The sequence below is a fragment of the Andrena cerasifolii genome, chromosome 5 (genome assembly GCF_050908995.1).
Source record: "Andrena cerasifolii isolate SP2316 chromosome 5, iyAndCera1_principal, whole genome shotgun sequence".
Classification (NCBI taxonomy): Eukaryota; Metazoa; Arthropoda; class Insecta; order Hymenoptera; family Andrenidae; genus Andrena; species Andrena cerasifolii.
The window spans coordinates 14,363,887-14,385,682 of record NC_135122.1 but is presented as its reverse complement, the minus strand read 5'-3'; the positions used below and the strand labels follow the sequence as shown (position 1 = coordinate 14,385,682).

The 21,796-nt window shown below is 43.2% G+C and overlaps 1 protein-coding gene across 3 annotated transcripts in view; it reads left to right on the top strand.

Moving 5' to 3' along the window:
• Window positions 1–21,796, top strand: part of LOC143368664 (uncharacterized) — a 249,502-nt gene that overhangs the window by 139,823 nt on the left and 87,883 nt on the right. For 2 of the 3 annotated variants that reach the window (XM_076811614.1, XM_076811612.1), the window contains exon 2: window positions 10,590–10,807. In XM_076811614.1, the coding sequence (XP_076667729.1) occupies window positions 10,590–10,807 (218 nt within the window). The remainder of the gene's footprint in view (window positions 1–10,589; window positions 10,808–21,796) is intronic. The other variant, XM_076811613.1, reaches the window with a different exon arrangement.

Here is a 21,796-nt window from a genome sequence, read left to right as displayed (position 1 = left end):
CGTATCTAATTCGAAGCATTCAAAGATTCTCGAATTTGCGTACAATGCGTGCTTGATGTAGGATTGAAGATTAGGGAAAATATAATTTCAGAATGGACAGAATAGAAAAACGAAAGTCAGAATGCAATTGATATCCATAATAAAAGTTGCTTTAAACAAAATGTATCAGAATAATATGTAGATAAAGGTTATTAAAAAAAATTTAAATCGAGTTGAATTATTATTCACTATGAAATTGGATTCTACCACTTTGATTAATATGAATTTCTGATAATGAACCGATTGGGATAAAATCTAAAATTAATATTGCATTAATTTTGTATTTCACAGTAATATTTTTTAATATTTTATTCTGCGAATGATTAATTACAATTTCTTAATGATTTTATTGCAATTATCATACGTTGGTTTTGTTTGTTTTTCCTTATCTTGTTTTGTTTGTTTTTTCTTATCTTGTTTTGTTTTGCTTCTATTTATTGATGTAATGTCAGTGTTTGTCTATTACAAGTTTAGCAAAATTAATAGTCGCTCGTAACAAAGCGCGTCACCGACGAACGAAAGTTAAAATAATAATGACCTGTATGAAACAGACGGTATGGAAAATAATTTTACTTCCAATGCGTTCCGGCCCTGTCAACGATTTTAATTAATGCTATTACTAATTGTAAGCGTGACGTTAAAACTCCTTTGACGAATAACGCGTTTCGAGTTGTTCTTTACAATTCCGACAGCCACCCGATGGAGATTAATTTTTAAACTACGTTTCTCATTGAACGAACAAGACGACCGTGCAAATTACACATTTATTTAAAGCTCTTCAGGTTTCGTAAAGCTACTGAAACCCCGACCCTCTTTTAGTAGCCAATATTAATCTCCTTCAGTCTATAATAAATGTCTTTCAAAAGGTTATCTTCAATGTAACAAAATTTCATTTTTGCTTGATTATCGAAAATTAGAAAACTATGGGTTTCTCCTTCTTATTCATTCTTGCTCATTTTTCGATTCCAGACACACTGTGTAGGATTCACATTTTCACATATTTCCACACTTCTTACAAAAGGAAAGAAAGTCTTCAGCTTCTACTATTTCAATTCTCCAGAATAAATTTCCCCTATATTCTGCAGAATTCGAAAAGGAACCCTTTCATTCGACAAATTTTCCATCCCATGGACGAGAATTATGGTTTCCAGTCTCTCATATGATTTTTAATCGCCTTGTAGCTCGTTGAATGGCTCGCCCGTCGACATCGAGCTCGTAGACATTTACACCGGCGTTCGACATCCCTTCGATCGAAGGGACGTTACGGTAATCCGTCGGTAAGCTTTCGTTTCGAGTACCTCGTAAAGCTGGGATTAACCGGTGGACAAATTAACTCAGGATAACTTTACGCGGCCGTTTGATTGATCGCGATTAAAGCAAAGGAAACTTCTAGTTGGCCTTTGACTGGCGTCCATTGTTTTCCCGCCGTCGTCGGTTCAACGGGGAAATAGGAACTCGTCGAAGTTTAGCTGGAATTTCGCTCATTAGCTTGTCTCCGCCCATTGACAACGAACTCTATTGTAGCTTCGATGACTTTCCGCTTGTTATGTTGCGTCTTAACTGTGCTGTTTCTGCGATTCCTTCGTTCCTGCATCGTACCCAGCTTGAAAATAATGAACACATTAAACAAGACCTGTGGGAAGATGCAGGATGGTAAGATTGTTCCTAGCAAGTAGAATGAGCGAGAGAAACTGTTATAATTAATTTCGAATAACTTTTTCTAGGGGTGTTAGTTTAACCCTCCGTGGTCACACCTTATAATCACAGATTTCAGGTTAATATGTTTTACAAATATTCTTAAAACATTTGAAAATAAATATTGATCGTTGTGTCGTAAAGTTAGGAAATCAATACTTGAATATGATAAAGAGTAGTTAGAAGTCGCAAAAATCGTGACATCGAACTCGAAAATTGCTCTTGTCAAGAAATAAAGATTGTATCCAGTGAACATTATCTGAAATACTGGGGGCTTTAGGAATGCCTAGAATATTTGTATTTAATTTGACGGGAAATTCATGGCAGAATACCGTTTTTAGGAATGCCTAAAATATTCGAATTTAATTTAATGCGAAATTCAGAGCAGAGAATTATTTTTCGGAATGCCTAGAATATTTGCGTTTAATTTAACGCAAGATTCAGAGCAGAAAATCGTTGAACGTAGATAGATCGCTACGGACGAACGAAATGTGACGAGCACGTGAAGCATAACAATTTTCCGCGATAAATTATAAGTATTAAATTCTATATTCAGAGCTCGTCCCGAACAATAGCCTTTCGCTCGATTCGCGCGTGACAATGAAACGCTCGTTTTACAAAACGGCAATAAATTCTTGACCCCGGTTAGGGGCAGGAGGGGGCACGAGGGGGCACGAGGGTAGAGGGGAAGCCATTAAAATTGCGCCAAGCGAAATTCAATTTATCCCCCTTCCATCCCGCGCTGATTCGACCCCAAGAAAGATGGAGCTGATAAATGTCCTCCTTTAAATAACGAACTACAGGTACCCTCGAAATACTTAGAAGTGATTCATCAGAATACATTACTAAACGAAATTATACGATACATTTTTCAATTAGAGAGCTCCGTTTTCGCGAAGGGTAACTAAATAACCGCCTATTAAACTGCATCTAGCTCAAGCGTTCACCACTTGAGTGTATCAAAAGATGAATCCATATTTAGCAAACCGTCGATTCAATGCTCGAAAAGGACGAAGCTTAATTTCTCTCACAGATTGGGCCCCGGCATTTGTGCCACGTTCCGTCGCACTCTGCATGTCACGGAACTGGCCAGCCATAAGTACGTGGCCGAGCAAACGCACGAATTTACCGTCTCGCTTCCGTTTCCACTCCTCGCTTGGCACCGCCAGCAGAAACTTATCTTGGGTCACTGTTCTACGGCTCGTCCCCCGGCGCGAAAACGCGGACGGGAACCCTGCTGAAATAAGAGGTCAGCCACGGCAGGACGAAGCGGTTGGAGGGCAGAAATCGTGGACCACTCGGAAAATACACTCGCGATAAATGTGCCCAACTGCGTATTTACATCTTTCGGGGGCAGCTTTACGAGGGGGCGAGGACAGAATACTCGGTGTGCTCCCGCCGTGTGCTCGCGCTTTGCGCTCAAAGAGAAACGTTTAAGCTCTTCCCGCGTGGCTTTACGAGGCTGGTAGCGTGCTGGATATTTGGATGTTGATTTCCTGAATCGCCAGTGGTTCAGGCTGCTGGTATTCTTTACACTGCAGGCAGGAAAGCAAGGTTAAATATGCAACGGTGTGCGAATTGTGGGAGAACTGATAAATGTTAAGCCTACGGAAGGATTTTTGAGAGCCGAGCACATTTTCAGTATCCGATATTTAAGAATTACCTACCATTGCCCAGCAAACTATTATTACAGATTTCATTCGGAAGAAACTTTAATCCGATAAAATTTTGTACACTAATTTCAAGAATCTTTCAGGTAATCACATTATAGTTGAAGAGATAACTGAAATTTCAGTCCTTGTGTGCAGAAGGATCTTCGATACCAAGAATATAACGGGTCTGAGAACTATACTTCACTCGCATCTTATGAAGTTCTGCGAGGCCGGCTGCGTGGACGGTAGTAATGGCGTAAACCACTAAGTGAAATTATCGCGGCGACATGATGCACACTTGGCCGCTGACTTAACGCGAATACGTGATCCGAATGGCGATGGAAGGGAATGCATTGAACTGCGGGTCGATCGTCGCGCTTGCATATCAGATATAGGTTGCATCGCGGTGCATCGAGTGCATTGGAGCCCTAGCACGACTGCAGCGTATCGTATCCGCCAAGTGCGGCGCTGTTCCCGTTACAATGCCCATACAATGTAAGATATTTTTGTCCGAGGCAATCGCTCGTCCAAGGGCTTTTCAGAATTCAGATGAATCAGCGCGAAATTGAGATCGATCGTCGATTTCACGGAGCTGCATTCCGAGGATTGAGGATTCCAGTGGCGCAGAACTGCACGCAGGGGAACGTTCGCAACGCTTACGACCGAGGATCGTAATAAATAGGATGTCGTCAGCTGCAATCAAGATTCTCGAGTGCAGCTGTGGCTACAATTAAACGTTCTTTTGCTCTGTTGTTTCTAAATATCGACGAGGAGACATATTTACCCTCGTCCGTTCCGCGTTTCACGAACTGAATCTGTCCCTCGGTATCAAATTGACACACTGGTATAAAATCGATGAAATGACAAGGTAAACAGTTATTTTTCCATAGTTTTTTATTCAAATTGATGAGTTAATTTGTTAATTTACATCTTAGATTTTTCGCAACTTTCGCGTGAAATAAAACGATGTGCAGGAGATACTGCTTGTTTACAAGAATCACATATAATAGAACAGTATAACTTATTACGGGAAAACTGTGTCAAATTTACACGAGGGACGCATGAGGGTTAGTACATAGATAATTCTCATACTAAAGTAGAGGTGCACGAGGCTAGAAAACATGTCCTGCGGATTAAAGTAGGGCTTTGTTATTTGGAGGAAATGTGATGATTTTGAAATTTAGGTAAATTAAGGGAAATTATATTGAGATTCAAAGAGTGGTGTTGGAAATGAAAGTGCGCAGTTCTCGCAAAGCGAAATGAATTAGAAATATTAATTCACAAGCATGCAGCGTTATAAAAATCTAAAGTGGATATTACAGCGTGAAACATGATTCGGAAAAACGTTCACGTACGTATAAGGATACATTCGAAACAGCGGAAATTTATTCTACGACCTGCTGGATCTTATGCCGAGGATATAAAGTAGTGGCTATTTCATGGGAACTAACCCTTTATCCTCTTTCTCTCGTGGTAAATGTAATCTTCCATCTTGATACCATAGGGCGTGTTACTAGTTTTCTTTTCAACCTGTAAAATCTATCTTTTTCGCCAATTTGGGACAGTATTTTCGGAAGGCTGGCTTTTATGTAGAAACAACGAAAGACATTGTTGTTACGTGTTATAATAAGTATAGCACTATTTCCTAGAAGTAATATAGCACTTTTTTTAGCCTTAGGAACCAGTTAAGTTTCCAGTACTTTGAAAAATTTGTATTATAAAGCTTAGTAATTCTCCCAACTCAGAACACTTGTCTACACTTATGACTATGGAATCGAGAAAATTAAATTCTATGTCATCAAAGATTTTTAAAAATTTCAGCACACGCAATCGCAACATGCTCGTTGCTATAAAAAGCTATCATTTTAATTTTTAAAGACGATTTTCCTCCAATGTACAATCAATGTATGTATAAATATACTTGATTAATTATAGAATTGATGGGTGCAGCAATCATCTATAGTTATTGGCGTTTGTGGTATCTTTTGTAATTATTCTTGCATTTCACCGTTATTGTAGAGACACAATTTACCATAGCAGCATCTACGACATTGTTTACAGTGCAAACCGTGCCATTCACTGTACAAATAATTACCAAACGCACGTGGAAGGCAAGGGAAGCAATGCTTGAACGGGCGCGTGGGCGCAGAGATAATTTTAGGAATTCCTACTATAAATACAGAATTGCAGTAGAACGCCGAGAGTATTTGTTTGCCTCTCTGTGACGTGACTCAGCAGTTGACGTGGAAATTTGGAACATTTAAATTAGAGACCTTGTCTCCTACGCGGAACATACAGTTTATGTAACTGAAAAACAAACACTCAAAGCAGTTTCAAATGCAGACTTTGGTACTTCTAATACGAGGAGAGTCCTAATCTCGAGCCCAGAGAAAGGAAACCAAATTTCCTTCCGCGAATGTTGAAACATCTAAAAAATACATAAAAGTTGCAAACTGGGATAGTGAACGCACTCTCACTTTGCCGTAAAGCAAGGAACAAGCACACAGTTATAGTTGTTCGTGGAAGGAGCGTAAGAGAGGAAGAAAAATGCATGAGGATTCAAAATTTCTGGGATGAAATAATTCATCGTCAAACTTTCGCGGGAAAAGTGGAACGAAGGATTCTTCTGTGAGAAAGGCTTTTTGAAAAGCTGATAGATACTTTCATGATATAAATATTTAAATTAAGATATGTAGTTTGCTCAGTGTATATATTTATTATAAAAAGCATATCTCTGTTAACACACTTCGTGCATGAAGAGCTCCTTTGTATTACATAGAAGGGGAAATTTAAGATTCCATTTAAGCGAGTGGAATTGGTATGATTTATGTATTTTGTATGGACTTGTTACGAAATATTTGCATATGCTTAAAGGATCCTTTAATATAACCAAGCTTAACTTGAAACATTTTTTAAAATAATGAACGTGAGAAGAATTACACAGAGATATCTCTAGTTACGAAGGTTTGCACAGCGCGTCTGACCATTCACTGACCTCTTTCCCTTGCGCTCTTACACTTTGCTTCTCTCCCACTATCCAGCCGCCTTTCCTGTATTCCGGCACACTTGCCGCTTAATATGCATGTTATTCAAGATTTCTGAAGGAATTTATAATACATATGTACATTTATAATACATAGACGCATTTATAAAACTTGATCAAACTTAAATTATTTCCAAACAAACACTTGTCCCCAATGTAAAATACTACACAAGGGGAGGACACCATGTGGTAGACACCGATTTTGATTGCGCCTTTTCACGATGAATCTATGTCGAAAATAAGTAAATAGGTGTCCGAGCGTTTCAGCCAATAAGCTTTAATAATAGAGATATTTACATGTAAATTATTAAAAAATTCATAGAGGCCTTCGGGTTTTAGTGGGTAAAAATCCCACACTACCCTGGCACCCGCGAGAGATTCCCTTCTGGAGGCGTCGGGGTGCCTTTTGAAGATTTTCCTAAGTTAAAAAATCTTTATAAATTTTTTTTATAAATTATTTTTTTTATAATTTTTTTTTACCCACTAAAACCCCAAGGCCACTATGAAATTTTTAATAATTTCCATGTAAATATCTCTATTATTAAGGCTTATTGGCTGAAACGCTCGGACACCTATTTACTTATTTTCGACATAGATCCATCGTGAAAAGGCGCATAAAAATCGGTGTCTACCACATGGTGTCCTCTCCTTGTAAATCAAGCCCAAAGATACTTACGATATATATAGATCATAGAGACGATAAGACCTCAGATAAAGCAGCAATGCAAAGGTATACAGGGTAAAGCGTTACCTCCAAGAAAACAGAGCGATAATGTCAGAAGAATAAGGAATTTGTCACTGAAACGAACCTTAACACCGATCACGCAGGCAATTCGAGATCTTCGAAGAGGAATCTCGTGGCCAAGGAAGACGGATCGCGATTGCCCGCGCTGCGATCGCAGAATCGCCACGGAGGGTAATTCCGCTCGTCCACTCGTCTTCCTCGTTTTACTCCCCCCCAGTGAATGTGCACCACGTATCTTCACCCTGGCCAGATCTCCTCCACGCTGCACTTGTAAAGAGCGCGTGGAGTTAATGAGACGGGAGAACGAGCGGCGCGATATTACAAGTTTGAGAAATGGCCTCATAAAGGCGTTACAGCGCCCGCTGGGAACCTCGTGGCGGGAACCAGGCACGATTGAAATGTTCGCGGGCGTCTGGACAAAAAAGCTCCATCACGAGCTTTTCGGGACGTACGGTCGCCCGTAATTACGCCTCGGTAATCCCGTGACGTTGTGACAATGGTTGCGTGTTTTATGAAACGCGCGGAAAAAATTACCAAAGTGACGGAGTTTTCATTAGACTTTGCTGGTCTTTTTCCCTCGCAATTACGACTAACCAGCCGAAAGCCTGTCAATTTCCCAGCTTCTGTAAAAAGTATCACAGTTCCTGACAAAATAATAACGCACCGCATTTCCATATGAATCTTACCCTTTGGTCTTCAGTTTTCACAGTGACTTCCACGAGTCCATTCTCGGCGAGTAAGCACTCAAGTTGGAAGAAACGTCCAAATCAACTTGTGCCCTTAATCAGCGCCATTAATAATAGTACACGAGGATTTTACTTTCGTTGGGTGTCGTAATATTTCAGCTGTCCCCTCGTATCCTAACAGAGTGGATTTATCGCCCACGTGTATAGTGCCCTTCGTAATTTATCTCGACGTGATTTATCTCGAAGCGTGATTAAGCTGAATGCAACGAGGAAATTTACTTTTCTCTCGCATCAACGAAATTACCGTTTTTGGGATGGGAGGGGGTGGCGAATGGTAGCCACCTTAAAGGTACGTTACACCGCAGCCTCGCCAATGTTTCGCCGGAGTGCGAGGCAGGGCAAGGAAGTCGAAACGATCCCCGGCGTCGGGCAGATGTTCCTCGAAGAGCACTTGTCTGGTCGGGGTGAATTATCGGCCCCGCTACTTCGACCTCGATCCATCGGATGGATCGCCCTACATGCTCGAAAACCCTGGAAATTTCGCGCCCCTTCCTCGTCCTTTCATGTGGTGCGAGAGCGATCCGTCTGGCAATCAGCAAATTTCCTGCCGGCCCTTGTTCCTTCGTCCTCTCAATTACAATCCGCGCTATTAACGTGCCGAAGATTTTCGACAGTCCGTACAGGGCCATCCGCAACACTGTGAGAGCAAGTAATTTGCAGCCCGAGCTTTACTTAAACAGAATTGCGGCGGTAGCAGCCGTGGGAATCGTTTGCTTCTGAATGATGAATAAATAGATCGTCGATGTGTTTGGAAGTATTCCTATGTATTTTTAAAGTACTGCCAATTGCTTCTATATGCTTTCAATAACCCCCGGAACTACCAGCGATAAGCTCGATAAATATGTTTGTAAAATGTTTCAGCTATTTGCGCACATATTTGAAAATATTAATCCTGTACTTTTCATCGCCACTGTATGTTTCACTGGCAGTGGAGAATTAACAATTCGCAGAGTTTCTTTTCAGCACACCAGGTGTCAGTGGTGCGTCTCGCTAACGGAATCTCTTCTGCTTTCTTTTTCATGTATTCCCTTTGGGCCACGGTTTTCCTTGTTGGCCGTTTCGACGATTTCGTGCGGGCGGCAATGGCGGCGTGTCGCAAATGACGACACCCTAACGATTCGCATGGCAACAACGACACGCTGATTAACTCTGGTGATGGTGGCCACGATAACCCGACGATGTATCGCGGCGATGGTGACCGCAATGCCTGGTGCACCGTGGTGACGTTAATAAATCACGGTGATGGTGACCACGCTGGCATGCTAACAAACCACGGCATTGATACACTAACATTTTGTTGTACACCTTGTTGGTTCAATGACTCAATTGCGCTCGCAACGCGACCCTTTGACGCAACGCTTTTAATTACGTTATACTTCCCACTACCTATCGCTTCCTCCCGGCGAGCCACAATTCTTTCCTTCGCTGCTATTGGGATGACGCTCGAACCTCTGCTCTTTATTATTCCCACCTTCGCAATTCTCTATAATTACCACTGTCTTCATTTCATCTGCACTATCTTCTCTTAATATCGATCAAAACACTATCTCAAACTCTGTACCACTTATTCCGATCGACCATCCCTTTAACACACCGATTACCAAATTCTTCTTGAACCACCCTTACATCCCATTTCGATGTATAACTGTTCTCCCATATAAAAAAATGGAAATAAACCCTCGAGATCATGATTCGTCTATAAACGACGTCGAAACGAATCGTCATCGCGATCATCGTGCTTCTGCTTTCGTTCGCGCCTCCGTTTCGCCTATATCCACCGAAACGCCGCGCCTGCGGTGTCGCGTGCAAACTCTCCGCCCGAATTCCGCAAATGTGGCCCGTTGTTTGGCCGTCGTGTGTCCCGCGTGTAAACGAAACGACACCGCTTTCGCGGGTGTCATCGATACATCGTACTACGGCCGATCCACGATTGATCCACTCGTTAATTACCGCGAATCCCTCGGAACTGATCACCGTTGCGGTGACACCGTTACGGGTCACCGATCGATCCCCACTTCGTGCTTCCTTCCTTCCGGTGGTCCCTGCGAATTTTCAACCTCCCTTTCATTCGTACCTGTATCCCGCTCCTTTTCGATCGCTTTTACGGCGACCTCTTTCACCACCTCCCACCGTTTTCTACGTTACATACGTGGCTGTTACGCGCGCACGTGTTTTACTTGATTGGACGGTGCCCGATGACGTTTAATACCCCTATCCGACGTTGCTTTATACAAATCGTTTGATTACTTAATCATGTCGCGAGAATTGCTATGCATATGCAATTTCCATGGCTCTTTGGAACGTCCATTTCTTTGGCGATTAACGTTGCAATTTTTATGTCCGCTCTTGCGCCATTTGCGCGTGTGTCGCGGTGACAATTTCTTTGAAAACTCGTTCATCTTTAATCGAACAATTTTCGCCTGCTGCCCTGCTTGTAATTCCATGCGCCGGCAACGAACATTATGCTTGTACCACTTGCCTGTATTCTGGCCTGACAATTTCCTTGTTCGTTCATTTTTAATCGAATAATTCTCCTGGAAATTAATCTTGTGTCACTTTCATATACCTTCGAAATTCCTGATCTGATCACTTGTTCATCGCCATTCCGTCATTTTTATCCACGCTTTATATCGGGGAAATGCGCAACGATCGCGATATTAAAACGGCAGCCGTGTTGTCAGGCAACCTGAGGACTTACCAGACTGCATCCTGCGTCGACAAGCCGATGACGATCACGTGCCCACCTGGCACGACCATCGCCGTCTCCCTCGCTCAATATGGTGGGACGGGGTCGAATGGTACTGGAGAGTGCAGCTCTTCCAATCCATCCATGCTCACCGGGGACAGACAGCTGAATAACACTTGCGTCTGGCCACAGTCGTTGCAGGTATGTGTGAAGAAAGCATCTTTGATCGATCATTTTCGGGGTTTAAGGGGTCTTTTTTTAATTCCTGAAAAATTGAGTTCTTTCCCGTCGCCACGCTAGGAAGACCCCTTAAGCGTTCGTGTGCCATTGGCGTTGGTTCTACTCAACTCTGGAATCTTGACAGAATATGGAGTTGGATCATTGCAGAGAGAAGTTGACGGATCAGCGTGTTCTAGGATTTTAATGATTTCAGTTAGAAAATTGGATGCTCGACAGCGTAAGAAATTTCCGAGACCAATGTAGTTTTGATTCTCATGTATTTAATTTGCTGTTTGTGTGTTCATGTTTATGATTTAATGTCGACGAATTGTTTCCCCAGTATAGTCAAGTTTCCAGAGAGTGGAATCAGCTTTAGTATCCTCTCGAACGTTATACCGCTAGGGTTAGATGATTACCGTTACCGCGATAGAATGGCTGAGATAAGTCGCCATCAACCTGAACGCACGTTGCTGCTCGGAGGAACTTTATGTTAAAGCATTATCTAAACTCCCATCGACGTACGGCTTTCATCATCAGCGTTCTGAAGCTACGCGTATCGGGCTCTACTGTATTATTACTTCCTGTAACTTGCTAATTAACGCTCGAATTCGGGAACTTTAAGTGGTACTTAAGCGTTGCATTATCGATCTGAACTTTAGAGTTATCTTTCCGCCCTGTGCACCCTGTGCTTCGACAGTAATCTAAAATTCTACCCAGGGGAGTATAGGTCGACACTATTTTAATGAATATGAAAGCAAATGTTATTTTATGTGCAGTGAGACAGTTCGCATCGAAGCGAATATATTTCTACCCCTGTTAGTAGGGAATAAATTCATTTAAACTAAACTACCTACTAATCAATGAAAGCAATTTCTTCTTAGAAATACAGCTGAAATTTCCAAAATTGACGTTAATGAATTATAGCATTTATCTCCTTAATTTTTTTTATCAACCTTTCAAACAAACATGTCATTTCCTTCAGATAGGTCACTAAAAAGATATTCAGGGTGGTAACAACAGCAGGCACGGTCTGTACACTAAATTCCCTTCGAGTTAAAAAGTTGAAAGTATTTTTTACACCCCCTTGGGAAACCAACAGAACTGTGCAAAGCAGTAACTCCCAGCATCGCCATCATAGAACACTGTATACAGAGTAGTGTGACTTGCTTCTACGAAGAGTTTACAGTCGAAACTTCCAACTCTGACGTTTCACCCCGGAAAGTTTATCTGCCATCTTATATTTATTGGCTCCTGGCGAAACCCTGATTTCTAATCCAGGAGAAAGACGTGGACGATTGCCCTGGCACCCCAACCACTTCCTCCGGGGAAGTACTGACTCGGAAAGAATCGTAAACCGTATCCACTTCGCTGGTTTAACCCTTGTACGGTTCAATCCTCGTAACCTCTGCTTAGGTTTGTAAGCTCTCGCAGTCGGAACGCCCCCCTCCCATCGAAAAGATTTCAAGGGAAAGCTTTCCATCGTCAGGAATCCGTATCGAGCTTTACTGTCTCGTGTACGTTGCGCTTCGATGACGTTCCCGATTTCTCTGCTACTTTCTTCGCTCCATTTGCGAACTCGTACTCTCCAGCTCGACTCCTGATTCTTCTATATACTTTAATCCTTGGTTAAAATCAGCTGTGGGTGCTAGATAAAAGACCACTATTGCAATTGCACAGTAGATATGAAGAGTGCCTGAAATTTTATATAGATAATGTTATAGTCACTCAAATGTTCCTTCTGAACGGCTGCGCATCCAGGTGGACATGTCTCATATCTTCATGAATGTCGCTTGAGATTTTACTTCACTATATTCATCCCACCAACCCCCAGGACCTGGGTATGCACCCATGGGTGTTTTTAACCTCGGGAGCATGTTTCCTCGGATGATCCCGGGGTAGGCACCTGAGCCAGCTCACCAGCGCTGAGACCATGCGAGAGGCTCAACTGAGAGCGTGCTATAAGTATGACAACTCCACCCGTGGTTAACGGAGAGCGAGGACGTTGAGAATCGTGGTTGAACAAGGGGACTTCCCCCGCCTGCCTCGTACACATCCGCAAGGGTTGAGAATGCCCCTGAGTCTCGCGATGGCAGGTGGTTATCAGCTGTGATTCAGTCACCTTGACTATCGCCTTTGCACACCTTCGGACAGTACCCAAAACGTAGAGTCAGAGGTATGGGTAACAAACCTGGGTGCTCTGAGGGATAAGAAGCTTGAACTTGAAGGGTACCAGGAGGTAAAGGCATCTCCTTAAGTCCTTCTGTAGAATCCTTTTTCACAGAATAACACTATTACTCGTCCATATGCATGAGACACAATAGGGTTTCTTTCAGCTCCATCCTGATCGACTTCCAATAATATTCTGATTAACTCCTGCTCTATGCAACAATCAATGTACCCCAACTCCCAATTACACCCCCATTGTCATTCAGCCTACACAATGTCCCAAAAACTTAGTCAGCACAGAAGCTATATCTGCATAAAATGTGCGATCTAAAAAACATCCAAATAGCCACGCCCGTTCCACGAACCCGCCCTGTCCTCGACACTATCAACCCCAGCCTCGCGTAGCTAGGTTACAGCGCAGAGGAGCTCCGACATTCGGACCGCGTTCCCTGCGCCGTGTGCAAGTTTGTCAGCGTCCACGGTCCACGGAACACCAGAGTGTCGTTTTCAGGTCAGTTGCCATTATCTCTCGATGGTGGATTTTAAATGGCGGCCGTCTCCTCGCGCCTCCACCGCCCGCCTGCTCAGCCACGCTCGCGTGCCCCGACTCTCCTCCACGGCGATTGCCGCCGACTCTGAAACCAAGAGAGGAAGCAACGTTTCGCGCGCCCTCCGCTCTCGAGACTCTTCTGCCAAGGTTTTTCCGTCCGCGTTTCGTTCGCGGTCGAAATGAAATGAGGGAATCGCGGTAGCACGCCGCGTTTTTCCAGTCGCTTCGCTCCCAGCCGACCCGTGAATCCTGCCTAACCAGGACTTCTCAGGGATGCATTTTTTCCACCTGCACTCTTTTCGCTCTCCGCAGCGTGAAGATAGAGCAGGGGCAACGGCAGACAGCGTTCCGATCCCATCCCCTATTCCCAGTGACTTCCTCGTCTGTTCTGCTGGGAGGATCGTACGATTTTCAGCCAACCAGCCGGGTAATTCGCGGGTTCGTTTTACGCAACGTCGATTAGAAACGCGGCGTGGGTTTCCAGGTTTTGTAGTCGCCGGAGTAATCCCGCCCGTTTGCGTACAATTAGCCGCAACAGGGAACGGATTTCGCGTGGGCGGTTCTTCCTGGCTGCGTTGAATAGGGATCTTCGACGGGGGGAAGTGAAAGAGAGCGTGGGGCAGGCAGTAATGCTGGGTGGTTGTTGGGAATCTGCTGATGGTGAATAATGGGTTATTTTACGGATGAAAGGGGGCTTTGACTTTGCGCAGATATCCCCTCTGCGCCTGATTTAGGAAATTTGTGGAATTTAGTGGGGATCTTTAGGTTTACTTATTTGTCATAGCTGGCGGAGTATAGGAATAGTGGAGGAAGTGATATTAAGTGATTAATTAGCTTCATTTCAACTACATTCATTCCTTAACTATGTTCCGACAGAGCTCTAAAGAGCTCTAAAATCATTTCTCATTAGTTGTCTCATGTGAAATCTCATTGTGGATTTGCGTCTTAAATCAAAGAGAACTTTCAATTCTCATTGAATCACAGTCCAAATTAGTGCAGATTTCGCATCCTTGAGAACCTCCACGAAGTTCTGAGAAAAGTTGAAGCAACTCTTCTTATTTTCGTCGAGTAAATCGCACAGTGGGTAGCCCCGTCGGTAGAATTTCAAGTTGTCCCCAGGAAATTTACTTCCCCAGAGTTTTGGAAAATTTCCGGCGCAAATGGCCCAAAAGAATCTTTTACAGCGCGTAAAATCCTCCGCGAGCCGTGCTACGGCGATAATAACTTATCGATGAAGCAACAATAGAAATTTTCGCGGCTTTCCAATGGCCAGGAAAGAGGTACGAGGATTTCGTATTGATTTCGTATTTTACGTTTCCATTGCTCCAGAAAGGGACCATTGTGTGTGATCTCGGCCGCAGCACCGCTGGCGAAAATAAAATAACTCCTTTTATTCGGCCAATGATGTTGCAGCCGCCCTCCATCCAGCCTTTCTTCACAAACCATTTCTCTATTCGTTATTTTAGCGAAACGCTTTGCTGCTCGAATGGAATATGGACTTGTCTGTTTCGAGAATTCCTTCACAACCATATTTTACTTGAGAATCTCCGAATTGGTGAAAATATTCTGGAATGTTAAATGCCATCATACACTGAAGTTAGTACTATGATAAATAAAATTCAAGTTCAATGTTACTAGAAATAGAGCACCGCGAGACGAGACCCGGCATCTTACTTAGTAAACAAGTCACGGATGCCACTTTTATTTTATTTTTATATCTTTTTTCGGCAAAGGAATGGGAGTTTTTAGAATGATTTTTTAGCGCACACGTAAAGGCTAAGAGGAATCTACCTATCTTTTATGATCATAGGATCAGTGGTTCCTTAGAAATCGTGATGAGTCTTATTTTCGAACCTTATTTCCCACAAATATTAAGAACGTTTTCGAAATATATTCAGGCACATACCTATGCACGTATAATAAATAAAACGAGTCGCATAATTAGGGGAGACCGGGGCAAAGTGACGCGAAAAAAGTTTGAAGTCGAATAAAATTTTTCCCTTTCAATAAAAATGTGTGGAAATACATTTATAATATAATTTGAGCATTACTACTGATAAATGACGAATAGCAATACTTAAAATAAACTTAAAGTATATTAAAATTCATCTTGAAAAGAAAATGCCAAAACGACCACTTTACCCCATATATGGGGTGGGCTGCTTGTTATAAACACGCGGAAAAAATTTGCAGTTAAAATAACAAATTTAAGACTGATTTATCCAAAAAGCTAAATTGAAAAGAAAACCAATTGGAAGTCTCTAAAACTTCGTTTTTAATTTTTTAAAATGAATTTCCATTTTTCGATATCCGAATGTGCATAATTATCATTGCGGTATTACACGCGATTATTACGTCACCGAAATTTATAAATAGATTCTATTGTTAAAGAATAAATTAAGAAAGCTCATTTTACCCCGAGGTTCGCTTTGCCCCGGTCTCCCGTACGTGACGAAGGGAAGGGTAAGACTATTGCAACCCCATTTCTCTCGTCCACTTAGTATAATGTGATTACCCTGACGACGCAGGCAATCGTGGCTCATTTGCGTTCCTCGATGGAGCTTATCGGAAATGGAATATGAAAACGTTATGCCAAACTGGGGGGCCAAGAGGAACGTAGTCTTCGAGCGGCATGGCATCGCGCCAAATACTCTCATTACTTTGATTGTCAGAGTAACGTTTGTTACTTGAAACGAGGATATCCGCTAGGAAACATTATGTCGATTTACGGCGGCGCGGGTATTACGAAAAAATTTTATCAGCTCGGCTCGGAGAGGAATTTTATTAAGTAGGTAAAAGCGCGCGATCCGTTACTCGGCAGCGTTGCGGTTCCCAAGCGTTAAACCGCGGGTATTTGTGTAAGTAAAAGATTACGGGTCGCCATTTTGCCGCGCTTTAAAACCCTAATGCCCCCGGCGGCGTGTGGGCTTTAAAAATTAAAACTCCCCACTCCGCCTCGTTACCCTCTGTTCATATTCTAACGAGGATTTCAACGAAATTAGGCGTTCAACGGGGGAAAGGAACCGCGAATCCGCTTCGCCCGCCCGCGATTACCCGACGAAACAAATTTCACTCGCTTCACAGTGGATTACTTCCCCTTAATTCCACGATTCTTCTTAATTAAGGCGGAATAATTCTCAAACGGGCCTTTGTCAGGATTTCATCGTTTTAATCCAACGATTTCTATAATGACTCCGTGGCACGCTGTATTTCCACGAAGGAAACGGTTTTTACAACTCCACTTGAAAAGTTTCCCGTGTTTTTAGCCCCCTCCTGGCGGCAGATTTGGCAGACTTTCAAAATCTCCCTCCTCGAGCGACGAGATTGCTCGATTATCGGTGTAAGTCCGCGTTCTTAAACCACTAATGATCGCCGTTCGAACTTTCTTTCACTTGAAAGGAACTCCCATCGAGGCTGGCTTTTAGCGAGCATTTGCCCATGCAAATCGACTTCTTAGCGCCGTTTGAAGGTTCGATTTAATTGGGAATCGACATCCCCTTGGCCCGTGCTGCGCGGCTCGAGGGCGCGAAAATTAAGTCGTAACGATTCTTGTTATCCTGTTGATCCTCTCCCTTCAAGAGGTCTCTTCGAGTCTCTCGAAACATTAACGGCGCCTTTCCTGTCGCGTAAATAAATCACAATTGCAGAAAAGTCGCTCCTTCGAATTCCAAACATTTCCTTCTTCGCGAGCATCGATCAGTTTAGAAGATTCCTTAAAGCAGGTTTTAGTATCTTCACAAATATCTTCTGGTACCTCTGACACGAATTTACATAAGGGTCTGTACATGAAATAAATATGAATAGTCAAAGTGTATAACTCTAATATTTACATGTTTATAAAACATAAGCGTTAAAGGTTGAAATAGAAAGGCAGATTGGTTGTCTCCACCCAGAAACACGCAGCCGTCGAAGTGTTACGAACAAAACGTGCTTCCCGAACGTTACACGTCATCAGAGGGCCATTCGTGCCCCATTTGATACACCTCGGTCCCCCGATCCCGTCCCGAGGAAAAATAAAATTTTTACAGCGTTCGAAGGGCGCCCTTATTGGCATTATTCGAACCTTATGCGACGCGTAAAGGGAGAAATATGGCTGGGCTCGCGTGGCGGTAGAAATAGGGAGGATAAAGTTTAACGACGGACGATCGGGCTCGCTGCAATACTGGAATCATACTTTCAAAAACCCGAGCGTATATCACCGATTTTTTTCCGTTCCCCATCTGATAGCCCGGCCGCTCGATAGCGGCGTAAATTTTCGATGGATTAAAAGTTCGAATTGGCTGAAATGGAATGTTCCCTCCAGCGTTGCTCCCTTCGAGACCTCGACGCCAAGAAAGATTGAATTCCTTTTCTTCCATTCTTTCCTCGCTTTTTTCTGCCACCGTCGTCGACCTGGACTGTTTCCTTCCCTTTTCAGTCGGTGAAATATACTTGGCCGACTTCGCGCGATACAAATGCAATCGTAAACCGCGACGGGGGCGAGCATTCGAGGGCCCCTGATCTATGGGCAAAATCGAAATTCTTGCCTGAGCGAGCTTTTCCTTCGGGGTGTGCAACTTTTGAACGAGTCAGGCGGGCCTGCTCGAAGGGGTCGCGTTGTTGCCCACTTGTTTTAGTGGAGGCTTGATAAAGTGTTTTAATTATTCGTGCGGTAGCATTTGGAAAGATTAAACAGGTAGTCATTGAGTAATCTTAGCTTTCTTAAATCTTTTTGGGGGTAGGAAGGACTCTGTTGTCTGCGAGAAGGTAATTCGATAATTCTACGAAGAGTCTGTTATTTTGGATAATATGTGTTTCTACAATTTTCATCTCACACATTTAAAAAACATCACAAGATCTTCCACAAAATGGGTAAAGTATAAAAATAAATACACTGGGAGCAATAAAATCGCGATGGATCCTTTACATCACTTATTATATCTCAATTCATTTGTCCGCAAAATATTCTTCTTCATTTACATCGAAATTATACGCGTTCAAATTTTGCAATCCCTCTTTCAAATCATCTTACGTCTTTAACTCGATCCTTCAGAATACATTCTTCAACTCTCTGAACTCTCGTGTTAAATTCAAATTATGATTTCGTGATCGCGATACTGACAATTGCAATTTCAGTTACGCTTCAATAATTACAATGCAGCTCGCCGCGAAACTATTCAGTGTACCCACCTTAATTTCGATATCGTTTCAAAATCTGCAGGATCCCGATTTTTCACGAGATCACGCTCGAGGAATGTCTTTGGATTCGTTCCACTGTGCAAAGACTCGACACGACGATGGGCGAAACTTTTTATCGTAGAGCTAAGCATCGCACTGTTCTCTATTTTCGTTGGGACTGCAATTTAATGCCGCCCAAAGGGAGCGAACTTTTCTTTCGAAGCGTAGAGCAATTTCGTCTCCTTTCTCTCGTTTAAATGTCTTCCGAACTGGTTCGACGTAAGAATAGCTGGAAGCTGATGCGATTAGACAGCATTTTCGCGAACGACGATTCGACATTCCTCGATCCGATCTTAATCAGGCACAAAAAGACTCGGGTAATTGGGTAATGCGGATCCCTTCAGGGACGAGGGAATCAGCAGTCGAATAAAATTCATTCGCCCACGTTCCACTAACTCGAGTAAATGCGCATTTCATTGAAAGCTTAATTAATGATGCCCGAGTATAATCCGAGTGCAATAGAGTTGAAAATTCATGTGACTTTGCACCTACATGAAACGATTTCCATAAGCTCCGTTAAACAAACTGGTCCATTTGCTCGTTACCGTTCTCTACGAATTTTTCAGTTTCACGCGCTTTTAATAACGTGTCAAAACGCTGAAAATTTTAATCTGCTGGCTGTCATTCACGAACACGCCAGAAAGCGAAACGAAAGTACCCACCGCCGTCAGAATTCGAAATACCCCTTTTAAACCCGGGGATTTTAAAGTTTCCGCCTCGTGCCCTGTATTTCTCAAGTTGAACGAAAAATCTGGACAGCGTTAACCGACGAATAACTCTTTTAAAACAATGGAAGACAGTACGTGTGGCGATAGAATTACCAAGTTCCTCAATTTCGAATCATGACGACTTAGAGGACAGGTTTCCTCATGGAAGATGCAATATCTGTCCTGTTATTTCCGAAACACTTTCTTTCTTTTTTTCATCGACTACGTGCGTCGTGTGCGATTCCGCCTGGTAAAGCCACGCGATAATTCGCGATCGCGATAAATCCTCGCGCACGATCGCGTATAACGCGGCCCGGCTCACCATTTATCGTTAAACTCCAGTTACAAGTCCGAGGTTTTCCAAGCTGGAAACCACCGCCTGCTCGAAGGTTTCTGATAGCGAGAAACATCGTGAAATGTTGAAAATCCTTTCTCCCGCACCGACGTATCTGCGGTGAAAAGGAAGTAAAGTTACGAAGAGCGTTCGCGGTCAATATTAGTAGTTCCTTGGTAATTATTAGCGACAGTGATGTGATGCCAATTTGTGAAACTCGAAACTGTCCACGTTTGTAGTGCCCGGTAATTGGTGTAATGCAGAATGATAAAGAAGCGTATATTAAACGCGCTCTGTTCACAGTGATTAATCCTATTACAAATTTCGTATGTGGAGTAATTGAATTCTTTGGTCGCCGAGGTTCAGCTTGAATTTTTTAACTGGATTCCAACGAGAATAAAATTATACATGACACCTAACGATCAGGGTGCTTAATGATTCAGCGGAGCGACACTAAATGGTCAAAATTCGCTCGGTTTATGCAAAGCCGATTATATAAAATGAATTGCTCTGGACAGCCACCCAATTTAGTCGTTTCGATCGAATATACACGATTTGCAGATATTATTAGCCGCTCATATATTCCATATTAGCCCGCTGGTTGCCAATACTTGTAAAACGTTTGATAATTCTCCTGTCTCGATACGACTCGTTCTATCATTAACTCTTCCAATTAATTACGTAGGTATTTTAGATCTAGCGTCAACGAGAAAGAGAACGTTGAAAAAATGCCTGATGGAAATTTCAGTACAACCGAAAATAGGGATAACCCCAGTGACCCTATACGGAACAATACATAGAAGGCGTAGAATAAAATCTTTTCGTACGAAGATTTATTTCCAAAAACGGAGACAAAAATCTTTAAAAATAGCTTCATTTTTCGGCCGATCAAAGTAGAACGACCCCTTAAAAAAATATTACCGCCCCTCCTACGCTTCCACTGCGAATTCCACGCGCCTAATACAAACATCCACAGATTGTTCTCCCATTACAATCTAAATCCCAATCAACGTTCTCAATCCTTACGAAAGAACCTAAAATCCCCAATCCGCATCGAACTTGTTAATCCCCTCGCAGTACCCAGTGCCACCTCCAGTTGCCCTGGCATTCGCTGCCATTACACCTCGTCACATTGAAAAACCAAAAATCGAACGTCCGTCCCAGAAACTGAAACGCGAATTCGCGGTACCTGCCTCCCGTTTGATTCCAACGGTGTCCTGTTTCTGGAACGATGGAGGAGCGTGTCGTTAACCGGTCGGGGATTAATGGAGCAAGGGATAAGCGCCGGAGCGTGAAAGGCCGCGGGGCGGGCAGAGGAACGCGGAGAAGCGCAGGGTCGAATGCACGCTGTACGTGTGCATCGATGTATACCGGAAATCGATTTCTCCCGCGGGAGCTTTTCTCATTCGTACGTGAAATGCACGGTAACAGGGGGCCGAGGGTGGCGAGGCCTGAGACCCGAAAACCCAATAATTAAATGCGCGCAGGCAAATATTCCCCGGCAATGTGGATGCACCCTCGACGGACACCTTTATCGCTGCTGATTTTAATGGATCGTAGACCGGCGCGGGTCACTTTTCGTACGCCCGTCGCTTCGGGGCCAGACTCTCGCGAACACCCTCGGCGCGATATTGAAACCCCGCGGTGATGTAACGTGTGTTCGATTCATTTACTTCCCCGCTCCTACTTTGACCACCATTTGCGTTTGGACGCGCGTGGGATATGACGAACGAAACGATACCAAGGATTCCCCCCTTTCCAATGGATTATGGGTACTTACTTATGGATTCTCCTCCGGGGCTGTGGAAATCGAAGCACGTACTGGGTTTGTAACGTAGATTTTGGCTGTAGTGCGTTGTTGAAGAGGGCTCGCCACGGAGAGGACGCACGGAATATGCAAAAGCTCCTTGGTGTTATGAGATCCCAGCAAGCCGGATAATATTCTTCGGCTGAACGAAATTGTGCTCCTGCTTTGTACAGTGATAGTCCTGCAAGTG